The sequence below is a fragment of the Xenopus laevis genome, chromosome 2S, assembly GCF_017654675.1.
Source record: "Xenopus laevis strain J_2021 chromosome 2S, Xenopus_laevis_v10.1, whole genome shotgun sequence".
NCBI classification, from domain to species: Eukaryota; Metazoa; Chordata; class Amphibia; order Anura; family Pipidae; genus Xenopus; species Xenopus laevis.
Window position 1 is genome coordinate 63,511,346 of NC_054374.1, and position 26,147 is coordinate 63,537,492.

Below are 26,147 nucleotides of genomic sequence, written 5' to 3' on the forward strand. Positions count from 1 at the left end.
ATCACTCCGAGTGCCATCCCGCCGGCAATTTACATTTTAGCCGGTGGGGAGGCAGTTCGGGGAGATCAGTCGCCACGAAGAAGGGGTTTGTCACCGGGCAACTAATCTCCCCGAATCTGCCTGTGTTCCCTGACCCTAAAAGTAATTTGTTTGCTTTAGAAACACTGAGATAGTTTACCTAAATGAGTTGCTGTGTAGCCATGGGGGCAGCCATTCAAGCTAAAAAGGAGAAAATACATAGATTACTTGATACAGATAGCATACAATGATATTCTACATGTGCATCTGTTTATCTGCTATGCAACCTGTGCCTCGAATGGCTGCCCCCATGGATGCACAGCAGTTTGTTTATATAAACTATAGTAGTCCTTCCGAAGCAAACACACCAGTTGTGCCAGTGTAGCACAATCTGTACATTATATTTTCATAAATTTAATACACTTTTATTTTTTGGTGTTACTGTTTAAATGTTTCTTGAAAATGTAAAAGGGGAAGTTCATTTTAAAACAAAATGGGTGATTTCCAGGAGATTTATTTTCTATGTTATGCCTCAGCATGGCCATCTCTGCCCAAACTTGGTATATAAATCTGGGTTGTAGGATCATATATCTTTTTGTGTTGCAGCTCTCTAAGCCTATTATCATATGGCTAAATTCTCATTTCCTCATCAATCAAGGCATGGTTTGCAATGGCAGATATTAATAACAATACAAACCTAGCCTTGGGATTAGTATGCATTTTAAATTGCAGGCTACAAATAGCAAATAGTTAAAAAGCAGCAACAAAATAAATAAATTAATTAAAACCCTTTGCAGATTTTCTCATCATTTCACTGGTTACATCATGCTTATAGTAAATTTAAAGGTCAACTACTCCTTTCACTCTGTTTGCCCCAAGTAAATCTAATTTATGCATACATTCCCTAATAACCGTGTCTTCATAATCTTGCTTCTATACCGCTGTAATACTGTTAGTTGAACCATGCCCTTGGGCCAGTCTGTTTGTATTAACATTCATCCATCAGTACAAAGTACCTAAGGTTTGCTGTGTATGTCGTCAGTTTTGATGGCTAATGAAAGATTCTTTAGATTTCAGTCTAAAAAGTTCTCAAAGTAGGGGCAAAGCACTGCTGCGGGAACCACAAGGTATAAAGCTTCCAGACTGAATAGTAGTTTCATTATGAAAAATACCTTATTCCCAAAGATAAACAAATAATTTTACTGTAAGGCCCAGGTACATCTCTGGCTTAAATGCAAGAAAAACCTTTGGTTACCCCTGGTAATAAACATTTTAGTATTAATATTATTACAAATTATGTTTAATGTACAATGTTCTTAAGTAGATCTAATTTCACATAAGCAACAATCATGCTTTGGAGATATTACCCCTTTCTTTTTTTATGTCATTTTTAAATTCTTCTGCTTTCCATGCTCCCTGTAGTGTTGTTAACTTCATGGAAGCAGTGTTCAGACAAACTGGGGTTGCAATTGAAAACCAGAAGTATTTCTATGAAGGCCACCATTATCCATTGATGCCCACGCTGCAAGTGAAGCACATCAACAGGACTACGGAGCAGCACCCATTCATACTCATTAGCAGCACGAGTGAGAATATAGTGGAAGCCACCTACAAAGACCGTAAGTTCTGGGTATACAGCTGTCTGTTTGCACAACTGCAATCTTTATGAACTCTAGCATGGTAGAACATTTCATTATGAACTACATGTTTGCCTTTAATGATAGAGGGTTTGAAAAGCCCGTGCTCTTTTTTGTGATTCTTTTCTCCGTGAGAAAAAATGACTCTTTGTTAACTTTTGTAACTTTGTATAGATTTTATTCTGCTCATTATATTAGTAAACTTACTACTACTAACAAACTGATAATTTCCTAATTTGTTAAATTCTGTTTTTCAGCCACCAATGACTTTCCTAGGTTCCTGCCTTCGGTTGATTTAGTTGGTGACTGCTCCATTGCAAAGGTAAATGTAAAATAAATTGAAAGCATGTCGATTAAAGAGTAATAAAGGAGGTCTGACCAACATATTTTCCATTGATTTATGTAAATGTAAAATAAATTGAAAGCATGTCGATTAAAGAGTAATAAAGGAGGTCTGACCAACATATTTTCCATTGATTTTTAGAGGTAATAAGGTCCCTACCACATTCACACGCTATGGGCAAATTTATATGGCACCAGTTCATATTCTTTTTGGTTTTTTTGAGTGCAGGAGGAACCAGACTGCCCAGAGGAAAACTCTGGGGGTACATAATGTACAAAAGCCTTCCAACTAGTGTCCTGGTATCAAAACTAGAATCCCACTGCTGCAAGGCAACCAATCTAACTTTACACCACCAGAGTTGCTATATTTCTTAAAACTGTAAAAGTACTTAGTTTGTAATAAAATAAGCTAATTTGAAAAGCCATTAAAAAGTTCTGTATGGCAGAATTGTTGGTGTCAGTACATACAGTATATACATATTAGCACCTGCTGTGGACCCAGTTGGATAACTATGGAGTATAAAGTTTCTGTTATCCTGAACATGTACAGTAGACACATGCAAGGACAATCACAACAAATAGGCACACTAGACATACCTAATAGATAAAATATAATTGTTCCTGCTTTTACTTGTCATTGTGAAACATATATATAACAATATATTTTTGTTGCTTATTTTGGTATTGGAATTTAATGCATTTGTCGTTACAGAATGTTCTAAGTGCTGTTTATCAAACATTACATGTTTCCCGGGCTTTGCTCATATGCCAAGAATTTATACTGCGAGGAACATACTGGCTCATGTAAGTAGACTTAACAGTTTTGTGTCATATACAGATAAATTAATGATGGTGAACAGATTTACTGTTTCTAAAAAGTGCCAGTAAACTGCTGCAAAACGTGCCGTTATTGACCATACAACATGTTTCGATCTGCAAGTTCTCTTTTTCAACAGATAGTGCTTTGATTTGAAAAGGTTAAGTCATTGTTGGCAAATTGATGGTGTTTTCACCTATTGCCAACACTTTCAGCACTCAGGCAGCAGTATAGACCAAGTGGCAGATCATTTCACTAATGTGCCCAAATATTACTGCTACGGCTACTGGATTCCTGATCGCACTGTGCTGGGGGACCACAATATTATTAATTTCATGATTGAGGCTGAGGGCTGGTGTACATTTGAAAATGGGCCGCAATTGGCCCTTCGGCCTGACTTTGGACATGCCTGTGCTAGGAGGATTTATAGCCTTGCTAATCAATTCAGTCCAGGATCAGTCCAACGATGAACAATCAAGTGTGTTCAAAGACTGTATATCATAAAAATTCATTATTATAAAGTCCAAGAAGGTGCATGTACATTAATCCACCTTGATCAAAAGTCCATGTTGTTCCCCCAAAAATAGTTTAGCAGTTGCTGTTAACTAATCACAATATTTGTGGGAGAGGTTATGTATTTAAATACCTCTATCACATAAGCATGCTCAAAGCATATTGTGTGGTCAAAAAAGGCACAGTTTACCTGCACTATCTGGTATCTGTTCCCTACCTTAATAATTTTGACTATTTGTTGTGGAAGGGAGCAAGGGAGAAGTATTCACATTCATAAAGGGCTTAAATACAAGCATATACAGTTTTGATTTACAAGTTCTCTCAAAGTGGTTTCTGTATTTCGCTAAAATGTAAAAGGATGTTATGCCATTGTAAGTGCCAACACACTATTATAAAAAGATGTATATTTCAGATACGCATTGCATTATTCCAACAAGATATTAATAAGTAGTCCCACTCCAGCATATGTATACTGCCATCAATGTAGGAAATGCATCATCAATACAGGAAAACAGTGCAAACTGTGGCAATTAGTTGAGCTAGGAATGCAGCAGAAAGAAGGAATGGAGTACTTACAGGGAACGAAGTGCAGTTGAGAAAACGGAGCTACTGCAAACAAGAAAATAAGAGCAGTCAAGGGGCTGTATGTAGTGAGTGCAATAATAGGGAAGTAGAAATTGTAATCTGATTAAAGATGAAAAGAGAAGGCAAGGCAAATAACAATATATTTGAACTTAAAGGGTTATATTATATATGAACCTTCTTGAATAATAGGCTACAAGCATAGACAACAAAAATGCTTATGATGGCCATAAGGTTTTATTTAATATTTTAAAATTATGGGTTGGGGGTACAACTGAAACAGCAGTTGTCTAATTTGACTGGCCAGTGACAAGGCAACTTTTATAATAAGTGATAATTTCACAATAATGAAGTTGCCTAAAATGAGTAAATGTTCTATGTGCCATAATTTCATATACATTCCTTCTGATAGTCATGTGTAGCTTGTAATGTTCAAACAGCTCAGTGTAGCATGGTGTATGGACTCAAAATCCATATTGACATATGTCTGTCACAATGAACATGTCAGCAGAACAGCGAACAGATGTCTTAAGCTACAACAGGTGTTTCAATTGCTGTAACTCTCCAGGAGATCATTATGGAAAATGAAAACCTCTGACATTATTAGAAAAGAATTATTAAAGTGTCTGATGTGATGTGCAACTGTTGCTAATACAGAACTGTATCTCTTTTGCTCTGCGTGTGTGTGTGTATATATTATATTCTACTTTTTGTTAAAAAAATATTCTTCCTGGCTGACACTTATGTTGTACAGGGCAGGGACTTTGTTGACTCTTTTTAAGTACATATAAACATAATAAAACACTTCTGGGTAGGTAGCTTCAGTCAAAACTCCTTACCCTGGTTGCCATTTTCTCCTTTTCTGCCACATGTTCCTCGATAAGGGGACTGCCATATTTGTGCAGCAGGAGTCCGTTAGCATTAGAATCTCTAATTGACAGGCTGAGATGGGACAGTCAGGTTGGCAAAACAGTCAGGTGTAGGAACTTCAACTAACAATTGCTTACAAAAACAAACCTCTCTGCAAAAAATGATCAACATGACCAATATGTAGGTTTTAATGTACATTCATATTTTAAAAATGTGTCAGTATCACTTTAAGTATTAAAGTGAATAATACAAAAGAATAATACTTTAAGTATTCTTTTGAATAGGAAGAGGTGACAGGCAGGGACAGGAGTCACTTTAATAATTTCTCAACAGATCTCTGCACTGATGATTGGTTACATACAAGCTTTTACTACGGTAAAAGTGTTTTTTTGCACACTTTATATTCTTGTGCTCTGTCCCAGCTGTTTAATGCTATAGGTTTTTACATAAAACAAAATCTCCCTGACTATGAAGATTTTCATTCATCCAGGTCATGGTATATCTAGTATAGGTCAATCTACAAACAACTGGACTTGCTGAGTAATCAATGAAATTGATTGATTTCTTTGATTACTCAGCAAGTCCAGTTGTTTGTAGATTGACCTATACTAGATAAAATCTCCCTGGTAATGTTTCTGCCAAAATAATATTATCTGGGCTGCTTCTTTCTTCTGTAATGTTAGAGATATATCACTGGGGATTTTAGCAAAGCAGCTTTAGAATATAGACAGAGTTTGTTCCTTTAACTTGGTGAAGAAAGAGTCAGGAAAGGAAACTAGCTGTGGCTCACCACTGTCTGAAAGAAATCTGCCATCTGCAGCATCAGGCTGGTCCAGAGAAAGAACATAGGAGCAAGTTAGTATTTGATATAAGCAATCAATTTTTAAATGGAAGTGCCATTAAAGTGAAAGGCTTTAAAATTTAACCTAACATTTGTTTTGTTTGGACTTTCTACAGTGAGAATACAAAGGCAGAATGCCACCGGATCCTTGAAAAGAAATCAGCAATGGCCTCTCTTCTTAACTGTACAATCAGCACAGAGAACAGCATCACAAAACTGTAAGGGTGAAGTGCTCTCTCTCTCTCTCTCTCTCTCCCTCTCCCTCTCCCTCTCTCCCTCTCTCTCTCTCTCTCTCTCTCTCTCTCTCTCTCTCTCTCTCTCTCTCGGCAGCAAGATCAACATCTCATTCATACTTGTTCTATTTCTCTATTAAAAAAAATTTCTGTATGTATGCTACAGAACAGGTGGACAAATTGTTGGGAGAGACAGGTCTGGTTTTGTGATTATTGTTTGTATGTTTGTATTAGAATAAAAATTGAATAGCAGAGGGGGTAAACAGAATTATAAACAATCAAAAAAGAATAGCATATTAGGTAAATGGGCAGCCTAATAAATTCAAAAAAAATAAAAAATACATAATAAAAACCAACTAAAAACGTGCTAAGACTAGGTCCATCTATATAGCATCATTGTCAAAATCACTGATAAAATGCAGTAAGTGAGATGACTGTCCAAAAGGGGGCTGCATGCAAAACAGAGAAGAAATTTGACACCATAGAGGGGTAAACAAACTTCTTTACAATTTTAGTTTAATTTTGACTAAATTTTATACTGATAATTGTTGCTATTTTAATAAAGTGGGCATAAAACTAATAAACAAAAACCAGCATGAACAGTGTAAAATGTTCAGAGTAACATTTATCTGTGTGAGAAGGTTTTGGGGAGAGAATAGGCCCCAAGACACCTGTTTGATATACCCGATCTCTAACATACTGCAAGTGTATTTTAGTGAACTTGATGTTTGATTTTTCCCCACCAAAGGTGCTGGCTACTAGAGTCTGTATTCCGGTTGCGGGGAACTTGCACCTGGAGGGAGCTCCCAGTGTGATCGGCCATGTCAGTCAGTATGCATATGCATAACACGCTTCTGACGTTACACGCATGTGGATAATGAGTAAGTTGAGTGTTCTCCCTAATTGGGAGCTCCCTCCTGGTTTGATTGGCCTAGTACTGGCGGGGGGCATTTTAAAAACCCTAGTTGCTCTATTAGTCCACACCTTTGGTTGTGGATAATATATTTTGCCAACAGGTTCTCATTTGAACCTATTGTTATAGATAACTACACACAAGGGCTGTTTATTTTCTATTATTTGCTATTTGTTTGCATTCATTAATGCATACATTATTTTGTGCAATATCTGCCATACTGCGTACAGTGTCAGCGAAACTGTAACATTCTATAGACGAAAGAGTTTCCAGAGCTAAAATATTATCATGAAGGGTATATACACAAAGGCAGAATGGCATCACAAACAAGAAAAGCTACAGTACAAGAGAAATGTATTTCATGTAAAAGGCTAACCTGTATATTGAAGTCCTAATCATAGTAACAGTGATTTTGGGTTGAAAATTGACATGTCAATCAAGTTTAGGGTCAGGGCACACAGGCAGATCCAGGGAGATTATTCTTCTTTGGGGCGACTTATCTCTCCAAACTGCCTCCCCCATGACTTCTTACTGGCTAAAATGTCAATCGCCGGCGGGATGGCACTCGATTCATTTTACCGAAGTTGCTTCATGAGGAAACTTCGGGCGACTTCGGAAAACGAATTGCACCAACTGCCATCCTGCCGGCGATTTACATTTTAGCCGGTGGGAAGTCAGGGGAGGCAGTTTGGGGACTAATCTCCCTGAATCTGCCCGTGTGCCCTTACCCTAAACATTTTTGTCTAAATGAAAACCTTGCTGACTGCTAGTTGATCATTTTTACTGACAATGCCTAGTCATGGTTGGGATGATTTGAATGTTTGCCTCTGGCTATAGCACATTTATACCTCTCAGTTCATAAGATCACCTCGCTGTTTTCTGTAGCTCTAAATAATTTACAGAATGCTTGCTGCTGCACAGACACATTTACCAGAAACTGAAACCAAAAGGGTTATTATGTAAATCTTGGTATAAGGAAGAAGGAAATGTTAAAGAAATATATTTCTGCTATCTACCGAGTACCATTATCGTGGAAGCTTTTGTTCATTTATGAAATGCAACATGGAAGACAATTAACACATACATGTACTGTATTAAGGAGATAATATATTTTACCTATATGCTTATATTGAATGCTTCCCATAATGCTTCCCAAATGGTTGATCTTGATCTACTAATAGACCTTAAAGGAAAAATATAAACCCTTTTTGACATTAACTCATTTAATTAGGCTTATATAAAAAAAGGTGTACAAATACTATCTCATATATGTGTGTGTGAAAAAAACACATATACATAAATATACTGTACCTGATTCCAAACAATGAAACCATGATAGAGCACTCGATAGTCTCATCAAATTCGGCGCTGTTCCAGGACAAGATTAGCAGACTACAGCATCAGTGCAAAAGGTAGGCTTTATTTCAACACACACATGGTTGGGATATACAGCGGTGGGTGTGCAGGGCTGATAGACTTACGCGTTTCTTGCCGGATCTCCCGGCACTTCCTCAGAGTCATTAAACATCACATGACTCAAGACTTAAATAGCTAGTGTGTTAGAGATACAGGTGCATTTAAAGCCTACCTTTTGCACTGATGCTGTAGTCTGCTAATCGTGTCCTGGAACAGCGCCGAATTTGATGAGACTATCGAGTGCTCTATACTGAATACCGGCGGGAAGTAGCTGGCGTCTCACACAGGCTGCGACCAGGAGGACACAGCGAGACTGGGTGAGCTCCGATGCGGATCGCATCATTTTCTATATAATGAAACCATGATAGTCTGTTTCTGTGGTCGCTGGGACCAGTTCCCCTCCCCACTTAGGCTCACGTGTAATACAGTGTCAATTAGTTTTTAAATGGGTGTTGTTAATTGAAATGCAAAATGTACAAAGTCACAGTTTCCATAGCATTGTAACCCATGAGGCGGTAGGCCTGGTGCTCAGTGGCGTAACTAGATGTTGCTGGGCCCCACAGCAAATTAATTCTAGGGCCCCCAACATATCCAGTGTTTGTCCTGTTTTAACAATATATGTTGAAATTGCTCATGAATGAGAGCCTCATGGGGCCCCCTGTACCTCCTGGGCCCCCCTGCAGCCGCAGGGTCTGCTTCCTCTCTAGTTACGCCCCTGCTGGTGCTGTAACTTTGCTAATAGTACACAGTACATCTCACATCAGTAAATCAAGGTATCAGTAGCCTAATGCATATATCAGAGATCATATTTATTTGCAGAAGGTGCTGGACTGCTGAGCCAGGGCTGGAACTAGGGGTAGGCAGAAGAGGCACATGCCTAGGGCGCAAAGGTGGAGGGGTACCAGGCACCGTACCTCCTTACCCCTTGTTCAGACCCTTATTTCACCACCTGTGGCATCAATTCCTACTTCTTGGATGCGTGGCCTATCACATTTCTTAACTATACCAAAGTCCAGAACATCCTTTTGATCCCACAACATCATTTTCTTTTTTGCTGTGTTTAAAATGTTTAAATGATGATATACATGTATAGTGTAACACTAACTTGGGCTATTTACACCAACGGGGTTAATCACCAGCTAGTTTAATAGAGCATGGGTTACACTGGACTCTTAACACTTAAGGCAGGGCCTTCGCAAAGTGAAAGAAATGAAGGTGCGGTGTAGTGCGACTACGACTCCCACAGGCTACTGTGCTTTAACCAATATAGAAATGGGCACCAGGAGGTTCAGGCAGTCAAACAAAACAAAATAACTGTATTTGTCAAATGATCCACGGGTTACTTACATGAGTACAGAGGCATTTGCAGAATATAAAGGCACACAGCTCAGACAGTATATCAGAGGTAGATGCAGATGCATTCCCTGAGTATGTAGTCAAGGCAGTACAGAATACCTCCAGGCAGAAATACCTCCCACTTGGTCTGGATCTCACCCAGTGAAGTGGTCAGGGAGGGGAACCTAAAGCCTGACACCTTATCCACTGTGGTCCCTTAATTAGTATTATGAAGTATCTCAAAGTCTGCACTCGGTATTTAGTCTATAATTTGTTATATTACATTTTAATTGTTCTCTCAGCCACCTGATTCAAACAGTTAGTGACACCTACGTTAGTACAAATTAATCACCTTTTATTTACACATATGCAAAAAACCACATATATTAAAAAATTCCACACATAAGTATATATCAAAATTAATCCGTATTAATAGAATGAATTAATTAATATTGGATTTGATGCTGTTAATCATAATTTCATATTTCAATTTGATAATTATGGACCAGTTGCTATGGATGTAAATTTCATTAGTTGGTTAGCTTGTTAATGTCCCGATTGAATTCATAAAAATGTCCATGTGTTTCTGTTAAAATTAAATCACTGAGGAAACGCTAACTCTATTGTTTCTTCCTTCTGTCGCTGTGAGGTTAATCGCAATGCCTTTATCTACTGTTGCCATTTCAACAAGTCATCCTTCCAATTGGGAACAGGGTGGAAACAATTGTAACAATATATGGCCAAAGTCACTCTTAATGACCCACTTGCTGCCAGCCACTTGGAAATACAGCAAAATTGCAACAGTATGGAGTAGTTGGAACAGTTGCTTAATGGATATCTTGTGCTAAGATTTTTTTCTCAATGCCCATACTATATCAAGGAGTAGGGATGTCGCGGACTGTTCGCCCGCGAACTAATTCGCGCGAACATCGACTATTCGCGTTCGGCGAATGTTCGCGAACGTCGCGCGACGTTCGCCAATTTGGGTTCGCCTTAGCTGGCGCTTATTTTTGCCCTCTCACCCCAGACCAGCAGATACATGGCAGCCAATCAGGAAGCTCTCCCTCCTGGACCACCCCCACACCCCCCTGGACCACTCCCCTTCCATATATAAACTGAAGCCCTGCAGCGTTTTTTCATTCTGCCTGTGTGTGCTTGGAAGAGCTAGTGTAGGGAGAGAGCTGTTAGTGATTTGAGGGACAGTTGATAGTAACTTTGCTGGCTAGTAATCTACTTGATACTGCTCTGTATTGTAGGGACAGAACTCTGCAGGGATTTGAGGGACATTTTAGGTTAGGTAGCTTTGCTGGCTAGTAATCTACCTTCTACTGCAGTGCTCTGTATGTAGCTGCTGTGGGCAGCTGTCCTGCTGCTGATCTCTCATCTGCATCTGTTCTTCAAACAACTGCCACCTAGCTGTCTAAATATCAATAATAATACCGTCTCCAGAAACACCACCCGAGTGACGTTTTTCAAGCAGCAATAATATATTCCGTATCCAACGGCTGTAGTGTATACGTTGACCTTGCAGGCATTATTTGCCCAGTCTTTAACCAAGTGCCACCTAGCTGTGTGAGCTTTTTCACATTCCGTGTCCAGAAACATCACCTGAGTGACGTAGTGTGATTTCTGCCCTTTACAGCACAAAACGCAGCGCTGTGTCAACAATGGATTTTTCAGATACATTTTTGCCCTTGATCCCCCTCTGGCATGCCACTGTCCAGGTCGTTGCACCCTTTAAACAACTTTAAAATCATTTTTCTGGCCAGAAATGTCTTTTCTAGCTTTTAAAATTCGCCTTCCCATTGAAGTCTATGGGGTTCGCGACGTTCGCGAACTATTCGCATGTTTTGTCGCAAGTTCGCGAATATGTTCGCGAACATTTTTTCCGCCGTTCGCTACATCCCTATCAAGGAGTACTGTGCTTCTCACTGTTACTAGGAAAATAGTGCAGAAGTAAATGCCGGTATACGTTACCGCTTCATAATTACTGAAGTGATTACTCCTGATTGTGGGCTTAACAGTCCGCACCTCGCACCTTGCCCATCTTGCGGAGCATTTTCATCGCCGCATATAACATTCGTCTGGGCGACACTTGTACGATTTTCCTTTTTCGGCTGCGGGTGTTTGTTCTTTCGCCTCAGTGTACAGGGTAACAGCAGGCAGAGAGGGGAAGCGTTGTCCCTCATGGATGCACGCCAACGCGCGTTTCACCGTCCTCGGCTTCGTCAGTGGTCCCTTCACTGTAGGCACATCTTACAGCCTGGGTAGCTACTCCCTGCTACTCCTCCTTGACGGAGCACAAAGCTGCTCTTTCTCTCTTCCCTCACTCACAGGTAGGTTAAAGCTGCCGATTTCGGTCCTTTATACCAATTCGGCAGCTTATTTGCCATGTGTGGGGGCTCCTGACCGTTCAGATATTGATCTGGGGGCCGACCGTTCGGATTCATCCGATATTGCCAAGCCGTTAGTGGGCATATCGGGTTAAGATCTGCTCGTTTGGCGACCTTGCCAAACGAGCGGATCTTATAGTGTATGGCCACCTTTACTCTCCTAGAGAGTCTATAACAATTATATTCCTGCCACTCGCTAGCCCCATTCACGGGGTCCCTCAGGGCCGGAACTAGGTGTAGGCAGAGTAGGCACGTGCCTAGGGCACAAAACTGAGGGGTGCCAGGCACGTACCTGCTCTGTCGCCTACCCCTGTGTCTCCCTGACTGGCGCTGGTAATTTCTGTTTCAAATGCGCTTGCGCGCATGCGTGCTGGTGCGTATTTTCACGCATGCGTGCCGGTGCGTAGTTTCGTGCATGCTCGATTGAACGCACACTAAGCTGGCGCCGTGCCCGGACAGGTTGCCTAGGGCGCCTGGCCGGGTTGGCCCGGCTCTGGGGTTCCTGCTCCCCAACCTATCTCTCTAGAGGTACTGGTCCCTCTAGAGCAAATGGCTCCACTGGGCCTTATTGTACTCCTGGAAACATCCAGCTGGATCAGCACTAGGAGCCAAAGTGGAAGATCCACCCCTTCTCACTCACTATACCAAAGTGTGACAGGATATGGTCACAGCACCTCCTGGCCAATAACTGGGATATGTAAATTACAACTAGCTACATGGACATCTTCCCAGCAACTATGGAGATCAGCAAGTGTAGGAATTTAAAGCCATAGGGGCACATTAACCCTGTGGGTCCCTACAATAGGTTTCTAGTGGAACATTCCATTCCCTATTCAGACAGATGTGCTATGGTGGGTGGGAAGAGTAGCAAACGTTTTCCTGTTTGGCACAAACCACTTCGTTATAACACACTCTAAGCCCCCACTCACTCTATATGACTATAAAATTAATCACTGCATGTTTTTTTTTACTTCACAGGTATAATTCAGTTAACAGTAGGAATCCAGAATTTCCAGAGTTCCCAGATCTAGCGGAGTGCCGCAGGCAGCTTCAGTCTGTGAGTCTAAAACTGTGCAATCGAGGCTGATATGGGATTTTTTTGTGTTTTTCCACATATACAAACATGTTATTGCCACAGAGACTTCCTTAACATATAAACACAAGATTTGTCCCTGGTCAAGTAACCATAGCAACAATCAGTTTCGAAGCAAATTTGGCATCACTTATTGTATTACCACAAGTTAAAAAAAATACACCCAAGAATGTAGCCAATCTCAACGATCTTGCATAATTCCATGATATTATGCAATTCCATTAAGCTGATGAGTATGAGTGCCAAAAGATGTTGAGCGATGTAGTCCAACAACAATTAAAGATAATGACTTAAAAGTCTGTAAAGTCTGGAATGGAAAAAGTGTATAATTTAAAATGTTTTCTATATACAGTAATATATTAATGTTATTGCAGATTGGCCATACCATGTCCAGTTGTTCTCACATTGCCGAAAAACAGAAAATCTTGGGCTTCATGTTGTTAGAAGTTAGTCAAATCCAGGACCAGATTCAGTTAGATAAAAGGTGGGTATTAATTGCAAGAAAGATAGCTGGCTCTGTTTGATTTCCAGTTTATTATGCTTCATTCTTTACCTCCTTCTTTTTCACCCAAGTTGATTGGGTAAACAGTGACTGGCTTTTAATTGCTGGTGTGATTTGGAGGCATTTAAAATACAAATTTTGAAATAGGTTAAAAGCTTAATGCAAAATGTACCATGTGAGAACAGAATAGTTGCCGTATTGATTTATACTAAATTCTAGCACAGCTGAGACCAGGCATTTAGATATTTAGAATTGTACAATGATAGGTGGGCAGGAAAGAAAGGTCTTGTATTTTGCTAATGAAAAGACAGAATGGGCTTACACTTACTTATAAAGAACATGCAAGATCCTCCCACTCCTGCCTGAAAGGACTTTGGTGTAGTTGGACAAAAGTGAGAAATTTACACTTGGCCCTTCTGTGTTTTCTATTTGTATAAAATAAGCTCATTTATAAAAGAGAGTATCTTTTCTTAAAGGGATACTGTTGTGGGATAAAAAAAGTTTTTTTCAAAACGCATCAGAATAGTGCTGCTCCAGCAGAATTCTGCACTGAAATACATTTCTCAAAAGAGCAAACAGATTTTTCTATATTTAATTTTGAAATCTGGCATGGGGCTAGACATATTGTCAGTTTCCCAGCTGCCCCCAGTCATGTGACTTGTGTTCTGATAAACTTCAGTCACTTTTTACTGCTGTACTGCAAGTTGGAGTGATATCACCCCCCCCCAGCAGCCTAACAACAGAACAATGGGAAGGTAACCAAATAGCAGCTCCCTAACACAAGATAACAGCTCCCTGGTAGATCTAAGAACAGCACTCAATAGTAAAATCCATGTCCCGCTGCGACACATTCAGTTTCATTGAGTAGGAGAAACAAAAGCCTGCCAGGAAGCAGTTCCTTACTAAAGTGCTGGCTTTTTCTGAAAGCACATGACCAGACAAAATTACCTGAGATGGCTGCCTTACACACCAATATTAAAATAAAAATACACTTGCTGGTTCAGGAATTACATTTTATATTATAGAGTGAATTAAATAATTAAACAATAATATAATTAATAAATTAAATAATAATATAATTGAAAAAATTATAAAAATCATGACTGAATCCCTTTAACAACCTAGCTTTATTTTTATTGACCAGTAACCTGTAAGAACCAATATCTGGGGGTAAAGGGTAACGGTTTAATTGGACAAGTGCTTTTGTACCTACTGGTACTGGTGTAATTCAGTCAGACTGTTTTACTGAGACTAAAGAATAATTATTATTATTATATCACAGTGTTAACCGGATGGAATATTGCCTGCAAAAAATGCAACTGATATTCAATCAATTCAAGAAAAGAAAGCAGCAGTCACGTATGTATCTAAAATATCCATTAGCACCAAACAAAATATTAACATGTAATAATATAATAAATATTAAATGTGGATGGCAGCTTCTCCCTCCCACATATTAATGACAAACAATAATCACTTAATTGGAGTGGAGCTATGTTGGAAATGACTAAAAATAAACAGTACATATAACCTCCTATCACATTTACTTAAAATGTCAAAAATATATCATTGAATATATATATATAACAGAGCAGTGAATATATATGGTGTTGATGAGGCCATGTAAGATGAATTGAATATTTGAGTTCAGTATATAAAATGACATATTCATTTTGAGGGTTTAGCTCTCCTTTAATGAAACATTAGAAATTCACGTATAGGAAATTTTTTTGCCATTTCACAAATTTTTCGCCATTTCACGAATTTCGCGGGAAATTCACAATTTTTTCAGCGAGGCGTAACGGGACAAATTCACCCATCACTACTGAGCATATTTGCAATATACATTTTTTTTTTAAATTTTGAAGATGTTGTACTTCTAATATAGTGATTTTTTTTTTTTTATACAACAGCGCCACCTGCTTTTCAGTTTTTTGACTGTACAGTTCGGGAGAAAATGTTCAGGAAATGTTAAGTTTGCTCATATCTAGTAACTCATAGCAACCAATAAGATGTTTGTTTTCAAACAGCTGATCAGTAAATGCAACCTGGTATTTGGTTGCTATAGGTCACTAGACAGGTAGCAAACTTAAGCCCCCTGGCCTAGTATATAAGCTGTCCCGTTTTTTGAGGTATGGTCCTGATTTTGATAGATCAACCCGCAGTCCTGGATTGTTACTGAAATGTCCCAACTTTCTCTTTGATCTCCTGCACTGAACAGCCAGAAAAAGATACAAAGTTTTTAAAACGTAATTCGCTTTTGGCAGAGAGCTCAAAATACGTGGCAGGTGCACTTAGATACTTCTGTAACAATTTAAGATAAGCAAAGAAACAATTGTAACAATTTAAGATAAGCAGGTCATTGGAGGAAACTGTGACTTGCAGCTTAAAGGGCAATTCGCCGTCATTAGCAAAACTGTAAAAACTACAGAAATTTGTTCAAACTTTCATAACCTGCCAAATTCTCTAAAATTAACATAGTAATTTGTGGCCACTAAAATGGGTGTGGTCAAAAAAATTTCTTTTTGTCCCTCTTTTTATTTCCAAAATGTAGGGAGGTATGTAGTACAGGCCCTTTAACCATTAATAACATTACAAACATTCAGAACCATTGGCAGTGTCGGACTGGGCCGGCAGGACACCGGGAAAAAACCCAGTGGGCCCCGTCGGCCCAGATCCTCTTCTTAGTGGCGCTGCGCGACCCCACTTTGTCGAGGGTCGCGGACAGGCAGGTACCCAGCACTGCGCGCATATACAGAAACAGGCATTTCAAATCACCCAAAATGTACCCCTGACTAACCTTCACATTGGGCCTCCAGGAAAGTGAATAAATATTCTCCTAAAATCACACAGCTCCATAGTCTGGTAACCTTTGCTGAAAATTCATTAAATATCTGCCTATAATATATGACTGCATAAGGATTCTGTGCTGCTTCCTTTAGCCCCCAAATTTTAATCTTAGATGTGCATACACACTTGGATCTTGTACCCCACATAGATTTGGGGGTATAAAAGGGGAGCTACAACCAAAGATAAATAGAGCTGTTGAATGTAAGAAGCACACAACAGCCCGTGATCATATACTAATTAAACTAATGCAAACTTTTACTATAGCCTTACACTTGGCTAAAATGTTTATCTTTACTTGAAACATCTGCTTATGTTTGTATTTATTTCTCCTTTTAGAGCTTGGTTACAATGAGGTGCAAATTCACAAACTAGATAAGTGAGTTATAATTTTAGCTTACCAAAACCAATTGCTCGTCTAAAAATGGGAATCTTACATCATGTCCTTATTTTGTGTATTCACAGAGTTAATCTGGGAAATCTGGCCAAGAAAGTTCTGTCAATCTTTCAGGATGGAGTTGTGCAGAAATATCAGGCAGCAATAGACAAACACAGCACTAGAATGAGGTAAATACAGAAATACTGGACAAATGCATAAACTATTCAAAGGCTTCTTTGATTAGATAATATACCGGATATATTCTGAAATATACATGTACACTATAATAGGACATAGTAATGTGAAAGTGGCATAGAGTGGATACAAAATGTAACATTATGTAGGATGCAAACTACTATATCAAAAATATGTTGTATGCATTATTATTTGCTTATGTGGTGCCAACATGTTACATCGAACAATAAGATAAAAACCAGGGGACAATAATTTAACTTACAAGCATTACAGAATGAAACCGAAGGATAAAAAAGGCAGAAATGACAGGGTTATAACACAAAAACCAACAATATATAGTACAGCTGAAAATGCGTATATTGTATGTTTGCATCAATTTCACTTCACTGATAATGTATTAGATGTGCCCATGTGTGCCATTTCTAAAGCACAACTGAATAGCTCTTGTCAGCTACAACTAAATGGATCTCTACCAAGCCAGGGTATTTGTAATTCACATTTTTTAAGTAATATTTTATATGTTATATTGAAGTTCACCTTCCTGCTTTGCTGCCTTGCAGTACCTTTACTGATATCCAGAAGCAAGTGGACTTGGTGAATGGATACCTTGGTGCAAGTCTCCTGGATCTACAGAAATATCAGGACTCTGTCAGCAATGTACAGTAACGTATATTTCAGCACTATGTGTGGCATCCTGAGCTAGGGAACCATTTCCAGGCAACTTAATTGATTTCATGTTTATTCTAATCTAATGGGGTGGGTGACATACAGTACAAATGAAGAAATAAGAGAGTAAGCAATCTTTATTTAGTTGCTCTGAAAGTGATATACTGTAATATAAAATTGTAGAATTTGTATTTCTTACTAGCACATTTCTATGCAGTACTGACATTTCTTTTCTAAAGTTGGACTGAGTTTTCATGTGAATACTTTTGCTGTTCAGACTATTCAGTGGAGCAAAATTTGAGAGGAACTCATTTCAGCTGCCATAGATACTTTGTAATAGATACTACTAACATGCCTAATTCAACAATGTTTTCATTTACCTGCACTGCACCTACTGGTCATTAGGCAAGGGGCTCTACACAATTCAATGGCCAATGGGGGGAGTGTTGGGGTCAAAGGGCACAAAAAGTCTGAAAATGACTCCTCGCAGTATTATCAATATCAGTAAGTCAAGCATTAACAAATGACCACTCCACTAGAATCATTGCTGGGTTGCATGTGTTGGTACATTAGTGGTGTCAACATGAAGGTCTTGCCTGCCTCCAGGAAACTTACTAACAGTTGTCACTTTGTAATTTGATCTTATTATTTCCCTGCTGTTTTTAAAAACATACAATACCTCTGTCTCTCCTGCATGTTAAAAAAAACAAAGGCACTCCAATTCTGATTAAAAAATGTGAATGTTCCTGTATTCAGGGTAGTGATTAATGACTTCACCTATCAATGCATTTACATGGGGGGTTACAAATTTTAAAAACAGTTACAGAGATACATAGCCCCTGTGCTGGCGATTGCATTGCAGAGCACATAGACTCTAGCACATAGCATTATAAATTAATTGTACAACATTATTACATACATTATTATTGTCCAAGGCACACATTTGTCAATTATGACCTTTTTTCAGGCTGTGAATTTGCTGGACTTGTTTTTGCCTTGACCTTGCACTTGCAGCAGCAAGCCACAAACTTGTCCACACTGATTCTTATACTGCGGTGTTTAGGGTCACCTTGAACTGGTGGAGTCCCTGGTGCTGAAGGTCGAAGGTTTTATAAGATTTATGAATAATCTGTTTTAGATCCCAACTATTATGATAAATAATTTTGCTAACATTTTTGAATATGGAATCCTCATTTTCTATATACTTGCATATCATATACAGGTATGGGACCTGTTATCCAGAATGCTTTGGTCCGGATAACAGATTTTTCTGTAACTTGGATCTTCATGTAAACATTAAATAATCCCGAAAGGCCAGTTTTGCCTGAAATAAGGATAAATTATATTGTAGTTGGGATCAAGTACAAGGTACTGTTTTATCATTACAAAAGGAAATTTTATTAAAATTTGGATTATTTAGATAAAATGGAGCCTATGGGAGATTTATTTGGAGCTTTCTGGATAATGGGATTTCGGATAACGTATCCTATGTAATGTTTGGTTGCTGATTCTCACCGGCCTCTATACCCGTCTGTTCTAGACTGTAGATGATTTGTCCCTGAGGATTCAACAAATGTCAGTGCAACCAAATCACAGCCCTCTGCCTTCATGCCATAATCCGAGCAAAGAAGACCTGGCACTAAGGTGAGTCCGTGACTGAAATAAAACATTTTGAGAATTTAGAAATGTCATAAAATACAGTTTTTCAATTACAATGAATAAGGAGCTGTTATAATGTAAGGCATTTAATCAGAAGGGAGTTAAACTAAATAACCTTCTCTTAATAAAAAAAAAAGTAGATAAATATTCTTTTTTTATTTAATTAAAGGGAACTCCACCCCAATTTTATTTTGAAAATGTAAATTTTATTCATGAAAGTGTAATTCTAAGGAGCTTTACAATATACGTTACCAGGGTCAGACTGAGCCAGTGGAAAACGGGGAAAAACACGCTGGGCCCTGGCTCTTGTGGGCCCCGCTGGCCCAGATCCACACCCAGAAACTTCTTCATGCCGTGTTTTTTTAATAAATGTTCTAGGCACCACAATAACTGTGATTGATGACTTCTATAGAGTTTGCAGCCATCATTATGCAGTATAAAACTCCTTAAGTGAATCCTGTACCTACGTGGACAGTTTTATTTGGCCCAGGGGATTCTAGGAAAATGAAGCAGTTGGATAAATGTTGTCAGTTTTTTCTGAACAGTAAACTTTACCATATTACCACCATATATAACATTTGTACTTTTTAAATGTGTTTATTACAGGATGCTAAAGCTGAGAGATCAGATGAAAACAGTAACTTGTGAACTAGAACAAAACAATGGTGTTATAGAGAGGTAAGGGTATCTTAAGGGGTTACTTATCAAAGTCCAAATTTATCTCAATATTTTCTACAAGTCCTCTCATGTTTTTTACGCTTATTTATTATTACATTTTCCCGAAAATTAGCTTTGCAGGAGAAAAAAACTATTTTCACAATTTTTTCATCTGATTTTCACCTGAAAACTCTGAAAACTTCGGGGTATTGCACGAAACCCAGCACACATCAAAAAATCATTGGGACTTCTCCCATTGACTTACTGTATATGCAACCTCGACAGGTCTGAGATGCCGGATTTTCCATTCTGACTTTTCCATTCTCGGGGTTTAATAAATTCTGAAAAATTCATGTTTTTTTAAAAGTCTGATTTTATAAAAAATCACAAATTTTTTGTGATTTTTGCATTCGGAGTTTAGTAAATAACCCCCATAATGTCTGTGCTCTAGAGCTGTGCTATCTTTGAATTGATGTATAGTGATGAGCAAACTTGTGGCCTGTTTCTTCACAGAAAATTTAGTGAAACTCAATGGGCATGTAAAGTGTATAGGGTAGGCAAAGGAATTTTTAGCACTACAATAGCTGTGCATATTGCCAAAGCTTGCTATAGAAACGTCTCTCCACTATGATACAACTGTCCTTCATAGAAATTTTTCCAAATCTGCTCACAATTTGTTAGATAGGTGAAAGGCATGGGGCATCACCTTTTTAATTTCAGTGCAACAGACTGCATTTTGTTCTGGGTGAAGCAAATTATATGATGACATTCAGATGCAAATGCATGATCAGGACTGCAAGAAAAAGTTTGCCCTACTGTTGTAAATTAAAGTTCTCTCTTTAAGGATAACATTTTGCCCCACTCTGTTCATATCTAAGTAAGGCACATTGTGATTGATCAGTCTTGTGTACCCTCAGGCCAAAACCTCTTTGTCAGATAAAGCTTGCTTGTTTTTGGACAAATAGTAAAATATTGTTCACATTTTCGGTGCTATGTGTTATAATATCTTATGCAAATAAGATATATATATAATATCTTTTATGCAAATTATATCACACTCATGTACAGAAATGCAACTAAATAAATAAATCTTCTTTTTCAGGTTGGGTGTTACATCATCCCCCAGTGTGTGAGAGGCCATTTTAAACAGCTGCTTTCACAAATTATAACCTTATGTGACTAATTTATCCATTCGTAAATGAAGATGGGGAGACAGCAGAAAATGCCAAAAATTCATCATTCTTCTTCACCAAAGGAGGAGGACATGCTTACTTTCTTGGGAGTTGACGTGTTAATCTCAGTATTCCAAAGAACAGTCTGATTAAATGGAACATGCAGGTTTAATGTTAACCTTTGGAACTCTGGCTCTCTGGCTTGCCCAAAAGACCAGTTGCTTGTTTACAAATTGCCTGGAATTGGTTTCCAGTGTAGATACTGGAAAAGTTCATATAGTAACAAATCAGCCAAAGATGTTTTAAGATACTGTCCAAATTTCTACAAGTCCTCTGAAGGTCTAAATGCTATAAGAAATGAAAGAAAATCCAGATTGACCTATAAGAAAATGCAGGTTTATACATGTTTTGGATAGTTACCATGACTTTCATCTCACTATACAATTTGGGCACAAACCCACTGGAAATATTAGTCAGTAGCTTTTATTCCTCAGTTACATACATAACACTGTGTTAGACATTTCCAGTTGTTAAAGGAAATCTGTTTCGGAGTATTTCTGGATTATATTTTTTTCTTGTCTTTTTGTGGTGAGTTACTGATCAAGAACTGCAGGATGCATTGGCATAGCATGATTCCATGTAAAGCAAGTGTGTCAAAAAGTGCACTGTAATGTTATGTTCTGCAACAGTATTACATGCTTTAACGGTATTTATTTTAAGATGTTGTTAAATTTTTATGAGAAACAGTTTGTATTGTAATAATACTAAAATATATTAACTCGCTATAATAAACAGTAGGCCTAGGAGCACATATCCCAGGCAGTTGGCACTGGTATTGGTCAATATGTATGTTTTAGAGATGGCACACACTTCACCCTTCTAAAATTGGATTCATTAAAGAAATAAATACAGGGAAATGGAATAAAATGTGCTACTGGTCTAAGCACCTATAGTAACCTATAGCAAGAAGCAAAGAAAACAACATCTTATTAGTTGCTATGGGTTACTACACCCGGGCAGGCACTTATGTTTCTTTTATTACATAAGAGAACGCCACATTAAAAACACATTTGCATTGCCTTCATTTTCAAAAGATCTGAAGGAAATCAGAGAATGGCAGTACAGGTCCTTTTCACAGTTTTTGTCTGAGAGCAGATCACGTATCTGACAGCAAGAGAAAAGAAGCCAGCTTTTTAAAAATTTAAACTGCGCAGACACATTTTCCTATACTTTTCCATCCGTGTGAACCACATCCAAAAATAACCTCATCCAAAAATCAATTAATGACTTTCCATTTTCGAGGACTACTGATGTCTGATTTCTCTAAAGGGTTTAATATAGATGGCTGCTAGTTGGGGATTTCTGGTAACAGTTTAAGTATGTAATTGTGAATATTCAGAAGGAATAGCAGCTATTGATGGAACACAATGCTTTGTTTACTACTCTGGCCCTCAAGGGTTAAGTGACTGAATTAATCGAAGAGCTAACAATATTTGAGAATGGTAAAGAGAAGCAAAGGGGAAAGCAGGCTGTGAGCAGATTATTCCCTGCGTAACAAGGCAAGGTTTTAGGTTACAGTCTTGCACACTCATGCTTTTTATCTTATCTTACAAAAAGCCCCAGAAATAGAAAGTTTTTTTTTTTCTCCTAGAGCTGGTACAGAGAAAACAGACGGATGGGATTCTTGGCTGCAAAATCTGTCTATAAGCCAGAGAAACCCAGAAGCTGTTTTCCAACTCATTTTCATTTGTGTATATCAGGGGAGAAAAACCTTAAGCAAATACTGATCTTCCAAAGTGTGTCCATCTTTTTTTTTATAGTTTTTGATTTTTATAACAGTGGGCTGTGTTTTTCCTCTTCCTAGAAAACATACTTGCTATATATTTATTGTCTGTGTGTGTATATGGACCTCATCGTTGGTCCGAAGTCGCTTTTGCTTGGAAGTAATAATGATGTAGGGGAGTATTATTGGCTCCTTCATGGCTTCCTCTGGGATCTAATCGGAATACGGAATGGCGCAGAGACGGACGGAGACAACAGCTGCATGCTTTGGTGTGGTCACAAAAAAATTCCGCAACCTTTTTCGACACTTCCCAAAGTCTAAGTCTTGGTCTGAAGGTCTGCATCTCTTCCCTGCGCCCAGCCAGGAGCGACTGATTGTGAGAGGTATGTAAGAGCAATGTATTCTCTGTTGTAGATAAATTGATTGTAGTAAAAATGCTTGGCATAAAGAAACTTAGCCACACAGCTCACAGCCTTTTAATACTTGATAAAAGCAATAATTCAGGTTATCCTGTGGCAAATGTATAAATGTACCTTTACTGTACAGCAGGATATAAACTTTATTATGTACATTTTTAAATAAGCCAATTCTTAATATTAAAGATTCAAATATTCAACTGGCAACAAACTGAACATTCACACAACGATTTTTGGTAGCATTGGTGGAGGGAATAAGCAGTATTAATAAGGGCATGCATGAACTGAAACACATACAAAGCAGAACCAATTATAGAACTCAATTTGTAGAAATTCTTTTACCAGTATATATATTATAAATATAGAAGAATATGTTTACATGGCAATGACAAGCAGTGACTTAATGAGATTGATAAACCACCATCTAATAACAACATTGCTTATAAAAAGTCACGTTTGAATTTCAGAACGTACGTTAATAAGATGGAAGAAGTCAGGGGAAGTTGGGTTATAGGGCGTGTAATTGTAGAGGTTCTGGAGCCTTGAAAATTACAACCTTGGACTGCAGTATCGAGTGAAAACTGACTACGAGACAAATCAATATTTCCTTCCACTGAAACACAGTAGACTCATTTACTAAATTGGCACAGGTCACCAGGTTTTTACCTACAATGCAAAATTCCACTCCAGTGTAATATAATACAATCAAGCCCAATATGTTGATACCAGAGATATAAAGATTTGCACTGCTTTGTAAAATTGCACACAAATGTGCACACTGGACATGGTGTACATTTACATGCCCTTTCAACGTGTTTTATTTAACTGGAATAACACTAATAACATACAGTATAGGCACAGCTCATATAGGAAGCTCTGCATTTACTGCCAGGTCAAAGCAGTTGTATGCAGGAGCGTATAAATGCATAGGCTTACCTAGGCTATAGCCTAGGGGTGTGATCAGGGGTTCATCTAGTTCTTTTTTAAAATGTATTATTTCTCTGTCTGAATCTTTTAATATTTATTTTTATTTGCACTGGGTCCTAATTGCACCTGATAGAAGAATGCAGGCAAAGCATGTGCATGTGCCCTGGATACATACAGATCCAGGCACACGTGCACCTGAGCTCTCAACTCCAGATCGGGGGACCTGAGGAAAGTGTAGCCTACATTTCATTAATCCAGCGCTGGTTGTAAGGTACATCAGAGTAGACACAACTGGCAAATCGGAAGATGCTAGAGATTGCATTTTGCAATTTTAAATAATAATACTAATATTTTAAATAATAATAATAATTTCAGTTACTGTGGTAAAAATAGTGGCAATTAACTGTACTAAAGAAAAATTTGTAAAAGATATTCTAATTGCAAATACTCTTACGGGGTTGTGGGGGGAACAAAGTGCATGAGATCTCCAATTAAAAAACAAATTTATCTCCAACTTTATAGATATGTTTTTGAAAAACCATCCTGGATTTCCAACTGGAAAAAAATACTGCACACTTGTATGATATTGCAGTACCTTTGCTTCAGTGTTATCAAAAACAAAACCCTCTTTTCTAGACGGTTAAAGAGAATAAATAACAATGTTTATGGTTGCAGTGTGTTGCAAGCCTGTGTGAAATGGGTGTACATACTGTAGTGAACTTGCAGCTTTGCTTACTACAATTCTTCTGAGATGGTGATGTAAATAAGCATACTGTGTAACTCCAGAACAAAGGTCACCATTTCCACTTAGTTTCATAGACACAGACATTCTAGAGCAGGGGTCCCCAACCTTTTCTACCCGTGAGCCACATTTAAATGTAAAATAAGTTGGAGAGCAACATAATCATCCAAGAAGTTCCTACAGGTGCAAAATATGGAAAAACATGGAATGTTATTGGCAATTGGTGGCCCCTATGTGGACTTGCAGACTACACAAGGCTCTGTTTGGCAGTACATTTGGTTTTTGGGCCACTAAAGCTTGCCTTCAAGCCAGGAATTCAAAAATAAGAACTGCTTTGAAGTCACTGGGAGCAACATACAAGAGGTTGGAGAGCAACATGTTGCTCACAAGCTACTGGTTGTTCTAGAGAAAGGAGGGAGAACTGGCATCAAATAGTCAGATGCACCAGCTCATTCAGACTAGTCTGCAGTTCTGGACAGCAATTCGTTCATTAAATCATAATTTTGGATTATCCTGACATGTATCATTAGCTCTTTACCTGCTTTCATTGCAAAATATGTTAGATCATATCTTGGTATGTTTAGATCCATTCCATCTGAATCCACTGATGCAAAAGGTTGTCATAGTAACTGTCTAACAATGTCATCACTGCTGAGAGAAATTTTGTGGAGTTGTGCAAAAAGCTTTCATACCTACTGTCACCATGGCAATGTGCCAGTCAGATGTGAGTCGGCTGTATCAGAACATTGTGGCTGAACGTACTTCATACACCAAAACCAGTGGCTACATTATATCAGTACCATCCCCCACCGCATTGAGTCCCTGCTGCACCTTAAAGGTGCAGCTGTATAACTTGAGCTGCTATTCTGTTTGCCAGCCTAACTTTCCAGACAGCAGTTTGTGAAAATGGAAGATGAATAGAAGAAAAGAAAGATATGCAAGAAAATATCAGAATGACAATAAAACTGAACTGTCCTTCTAAGTCTTTTCATGGGTAGTCCTTCAGCAGCAAAGGTGCAAAAGCTTAAATGTTGGAGTCTCTATGAAATAGGATGACAGGCAAAAGCTAGGGGATGCTCCTCATCTTCCAAGAGAGCATTCCCTCTCTCTATTTTCTACCCCTCTTTAGTGGCATGCACTTCCCCCTGGTTCTCATCCTGGAGAGCAAAGTGGGTGGTTACCTACCATTATGTATGCTT

General features: G+C 38.4%; 2 protein-coding genes across 4 annotated transcripts in view; both read left to right on the plus strand.

Moving 5' to 3' along the window:
* Positions 1–21,907, plus strand: part of ikbke.S (inhibitor of nuclear factor kappa B kinase subunit epsilon S homeolog) — a 38,171-nt gene extending 16,264 nt beyond the window's left edge. For all 3 annotated transcript variants that reach the window (XM_041583882.1, XM_018249386.2, XM_041583883.1), the window contains 13 exons: positions 1,441–1,637; positions 1,913–1,977; positions 2,710–2,801; positions 5,737–5,838; positions 12,889–12,967; positions 13,378–13,487; positions 14,788–14,864; positions 16,692–16,731; positions 16,818–16,919; positions 17,487–17,583; positions 19,133–19,236; positions 19,858–19,929; positions 21,011–21,907. In XM_041583882.1, the coding sequence (XP_041439816.1) occupies positions 1,441–1,637; positions 1,913–1,977; positions 2,710–2,801; positions 5,737–5,838; positions 12,889–12,967; positions 13,378–13,487; positions 14,788–14,864; positions 16,692–16,731; positions 16,818–16,919; positions 17,487–17,583; positions 19,133–19,236; positions 19,858–19,929; positions 21,011–21,041 (1,168 nt within the window). In that variant the 3' untranslated portion in view covers positions 21,042–21,907. The remainder of the gene's footprint in view (positions 1–1,440; positions 1,638–1,912; positions 1,978–2,709; positions 2,802–5,736; positions 5,839–12,888; positions 12,968–13,377; positions 13,488–14,787; positions 14,865–16,691; positions 16,732–16,817; positions 16,920–17,486; positions 17,584–19,132; positions 19,237–19,857; positions 19,930–21,010) is intronic.
* Positions 21,908–22,167: 260 nt separating this feature from the next.
* Positions 22,168–26,147, plus strand: part of rassf5.S (Ras association domain family member 5 S homeolog) — a 46,151-nt gene continuing 42,171 nt past the window's right edge. The window contains exon 1 of the mRNA XM_041583884.1: positions 22,168–23,246. Within this exon, the coding sequence (XP_041439818.1) occupies positions 23,093–23,246 (154 nt within the window). The 5' untranslated portion in view covers positions 22,168–23,092. The remainder of the gene's footprint in view (positions 23,247–26,147) is intronic.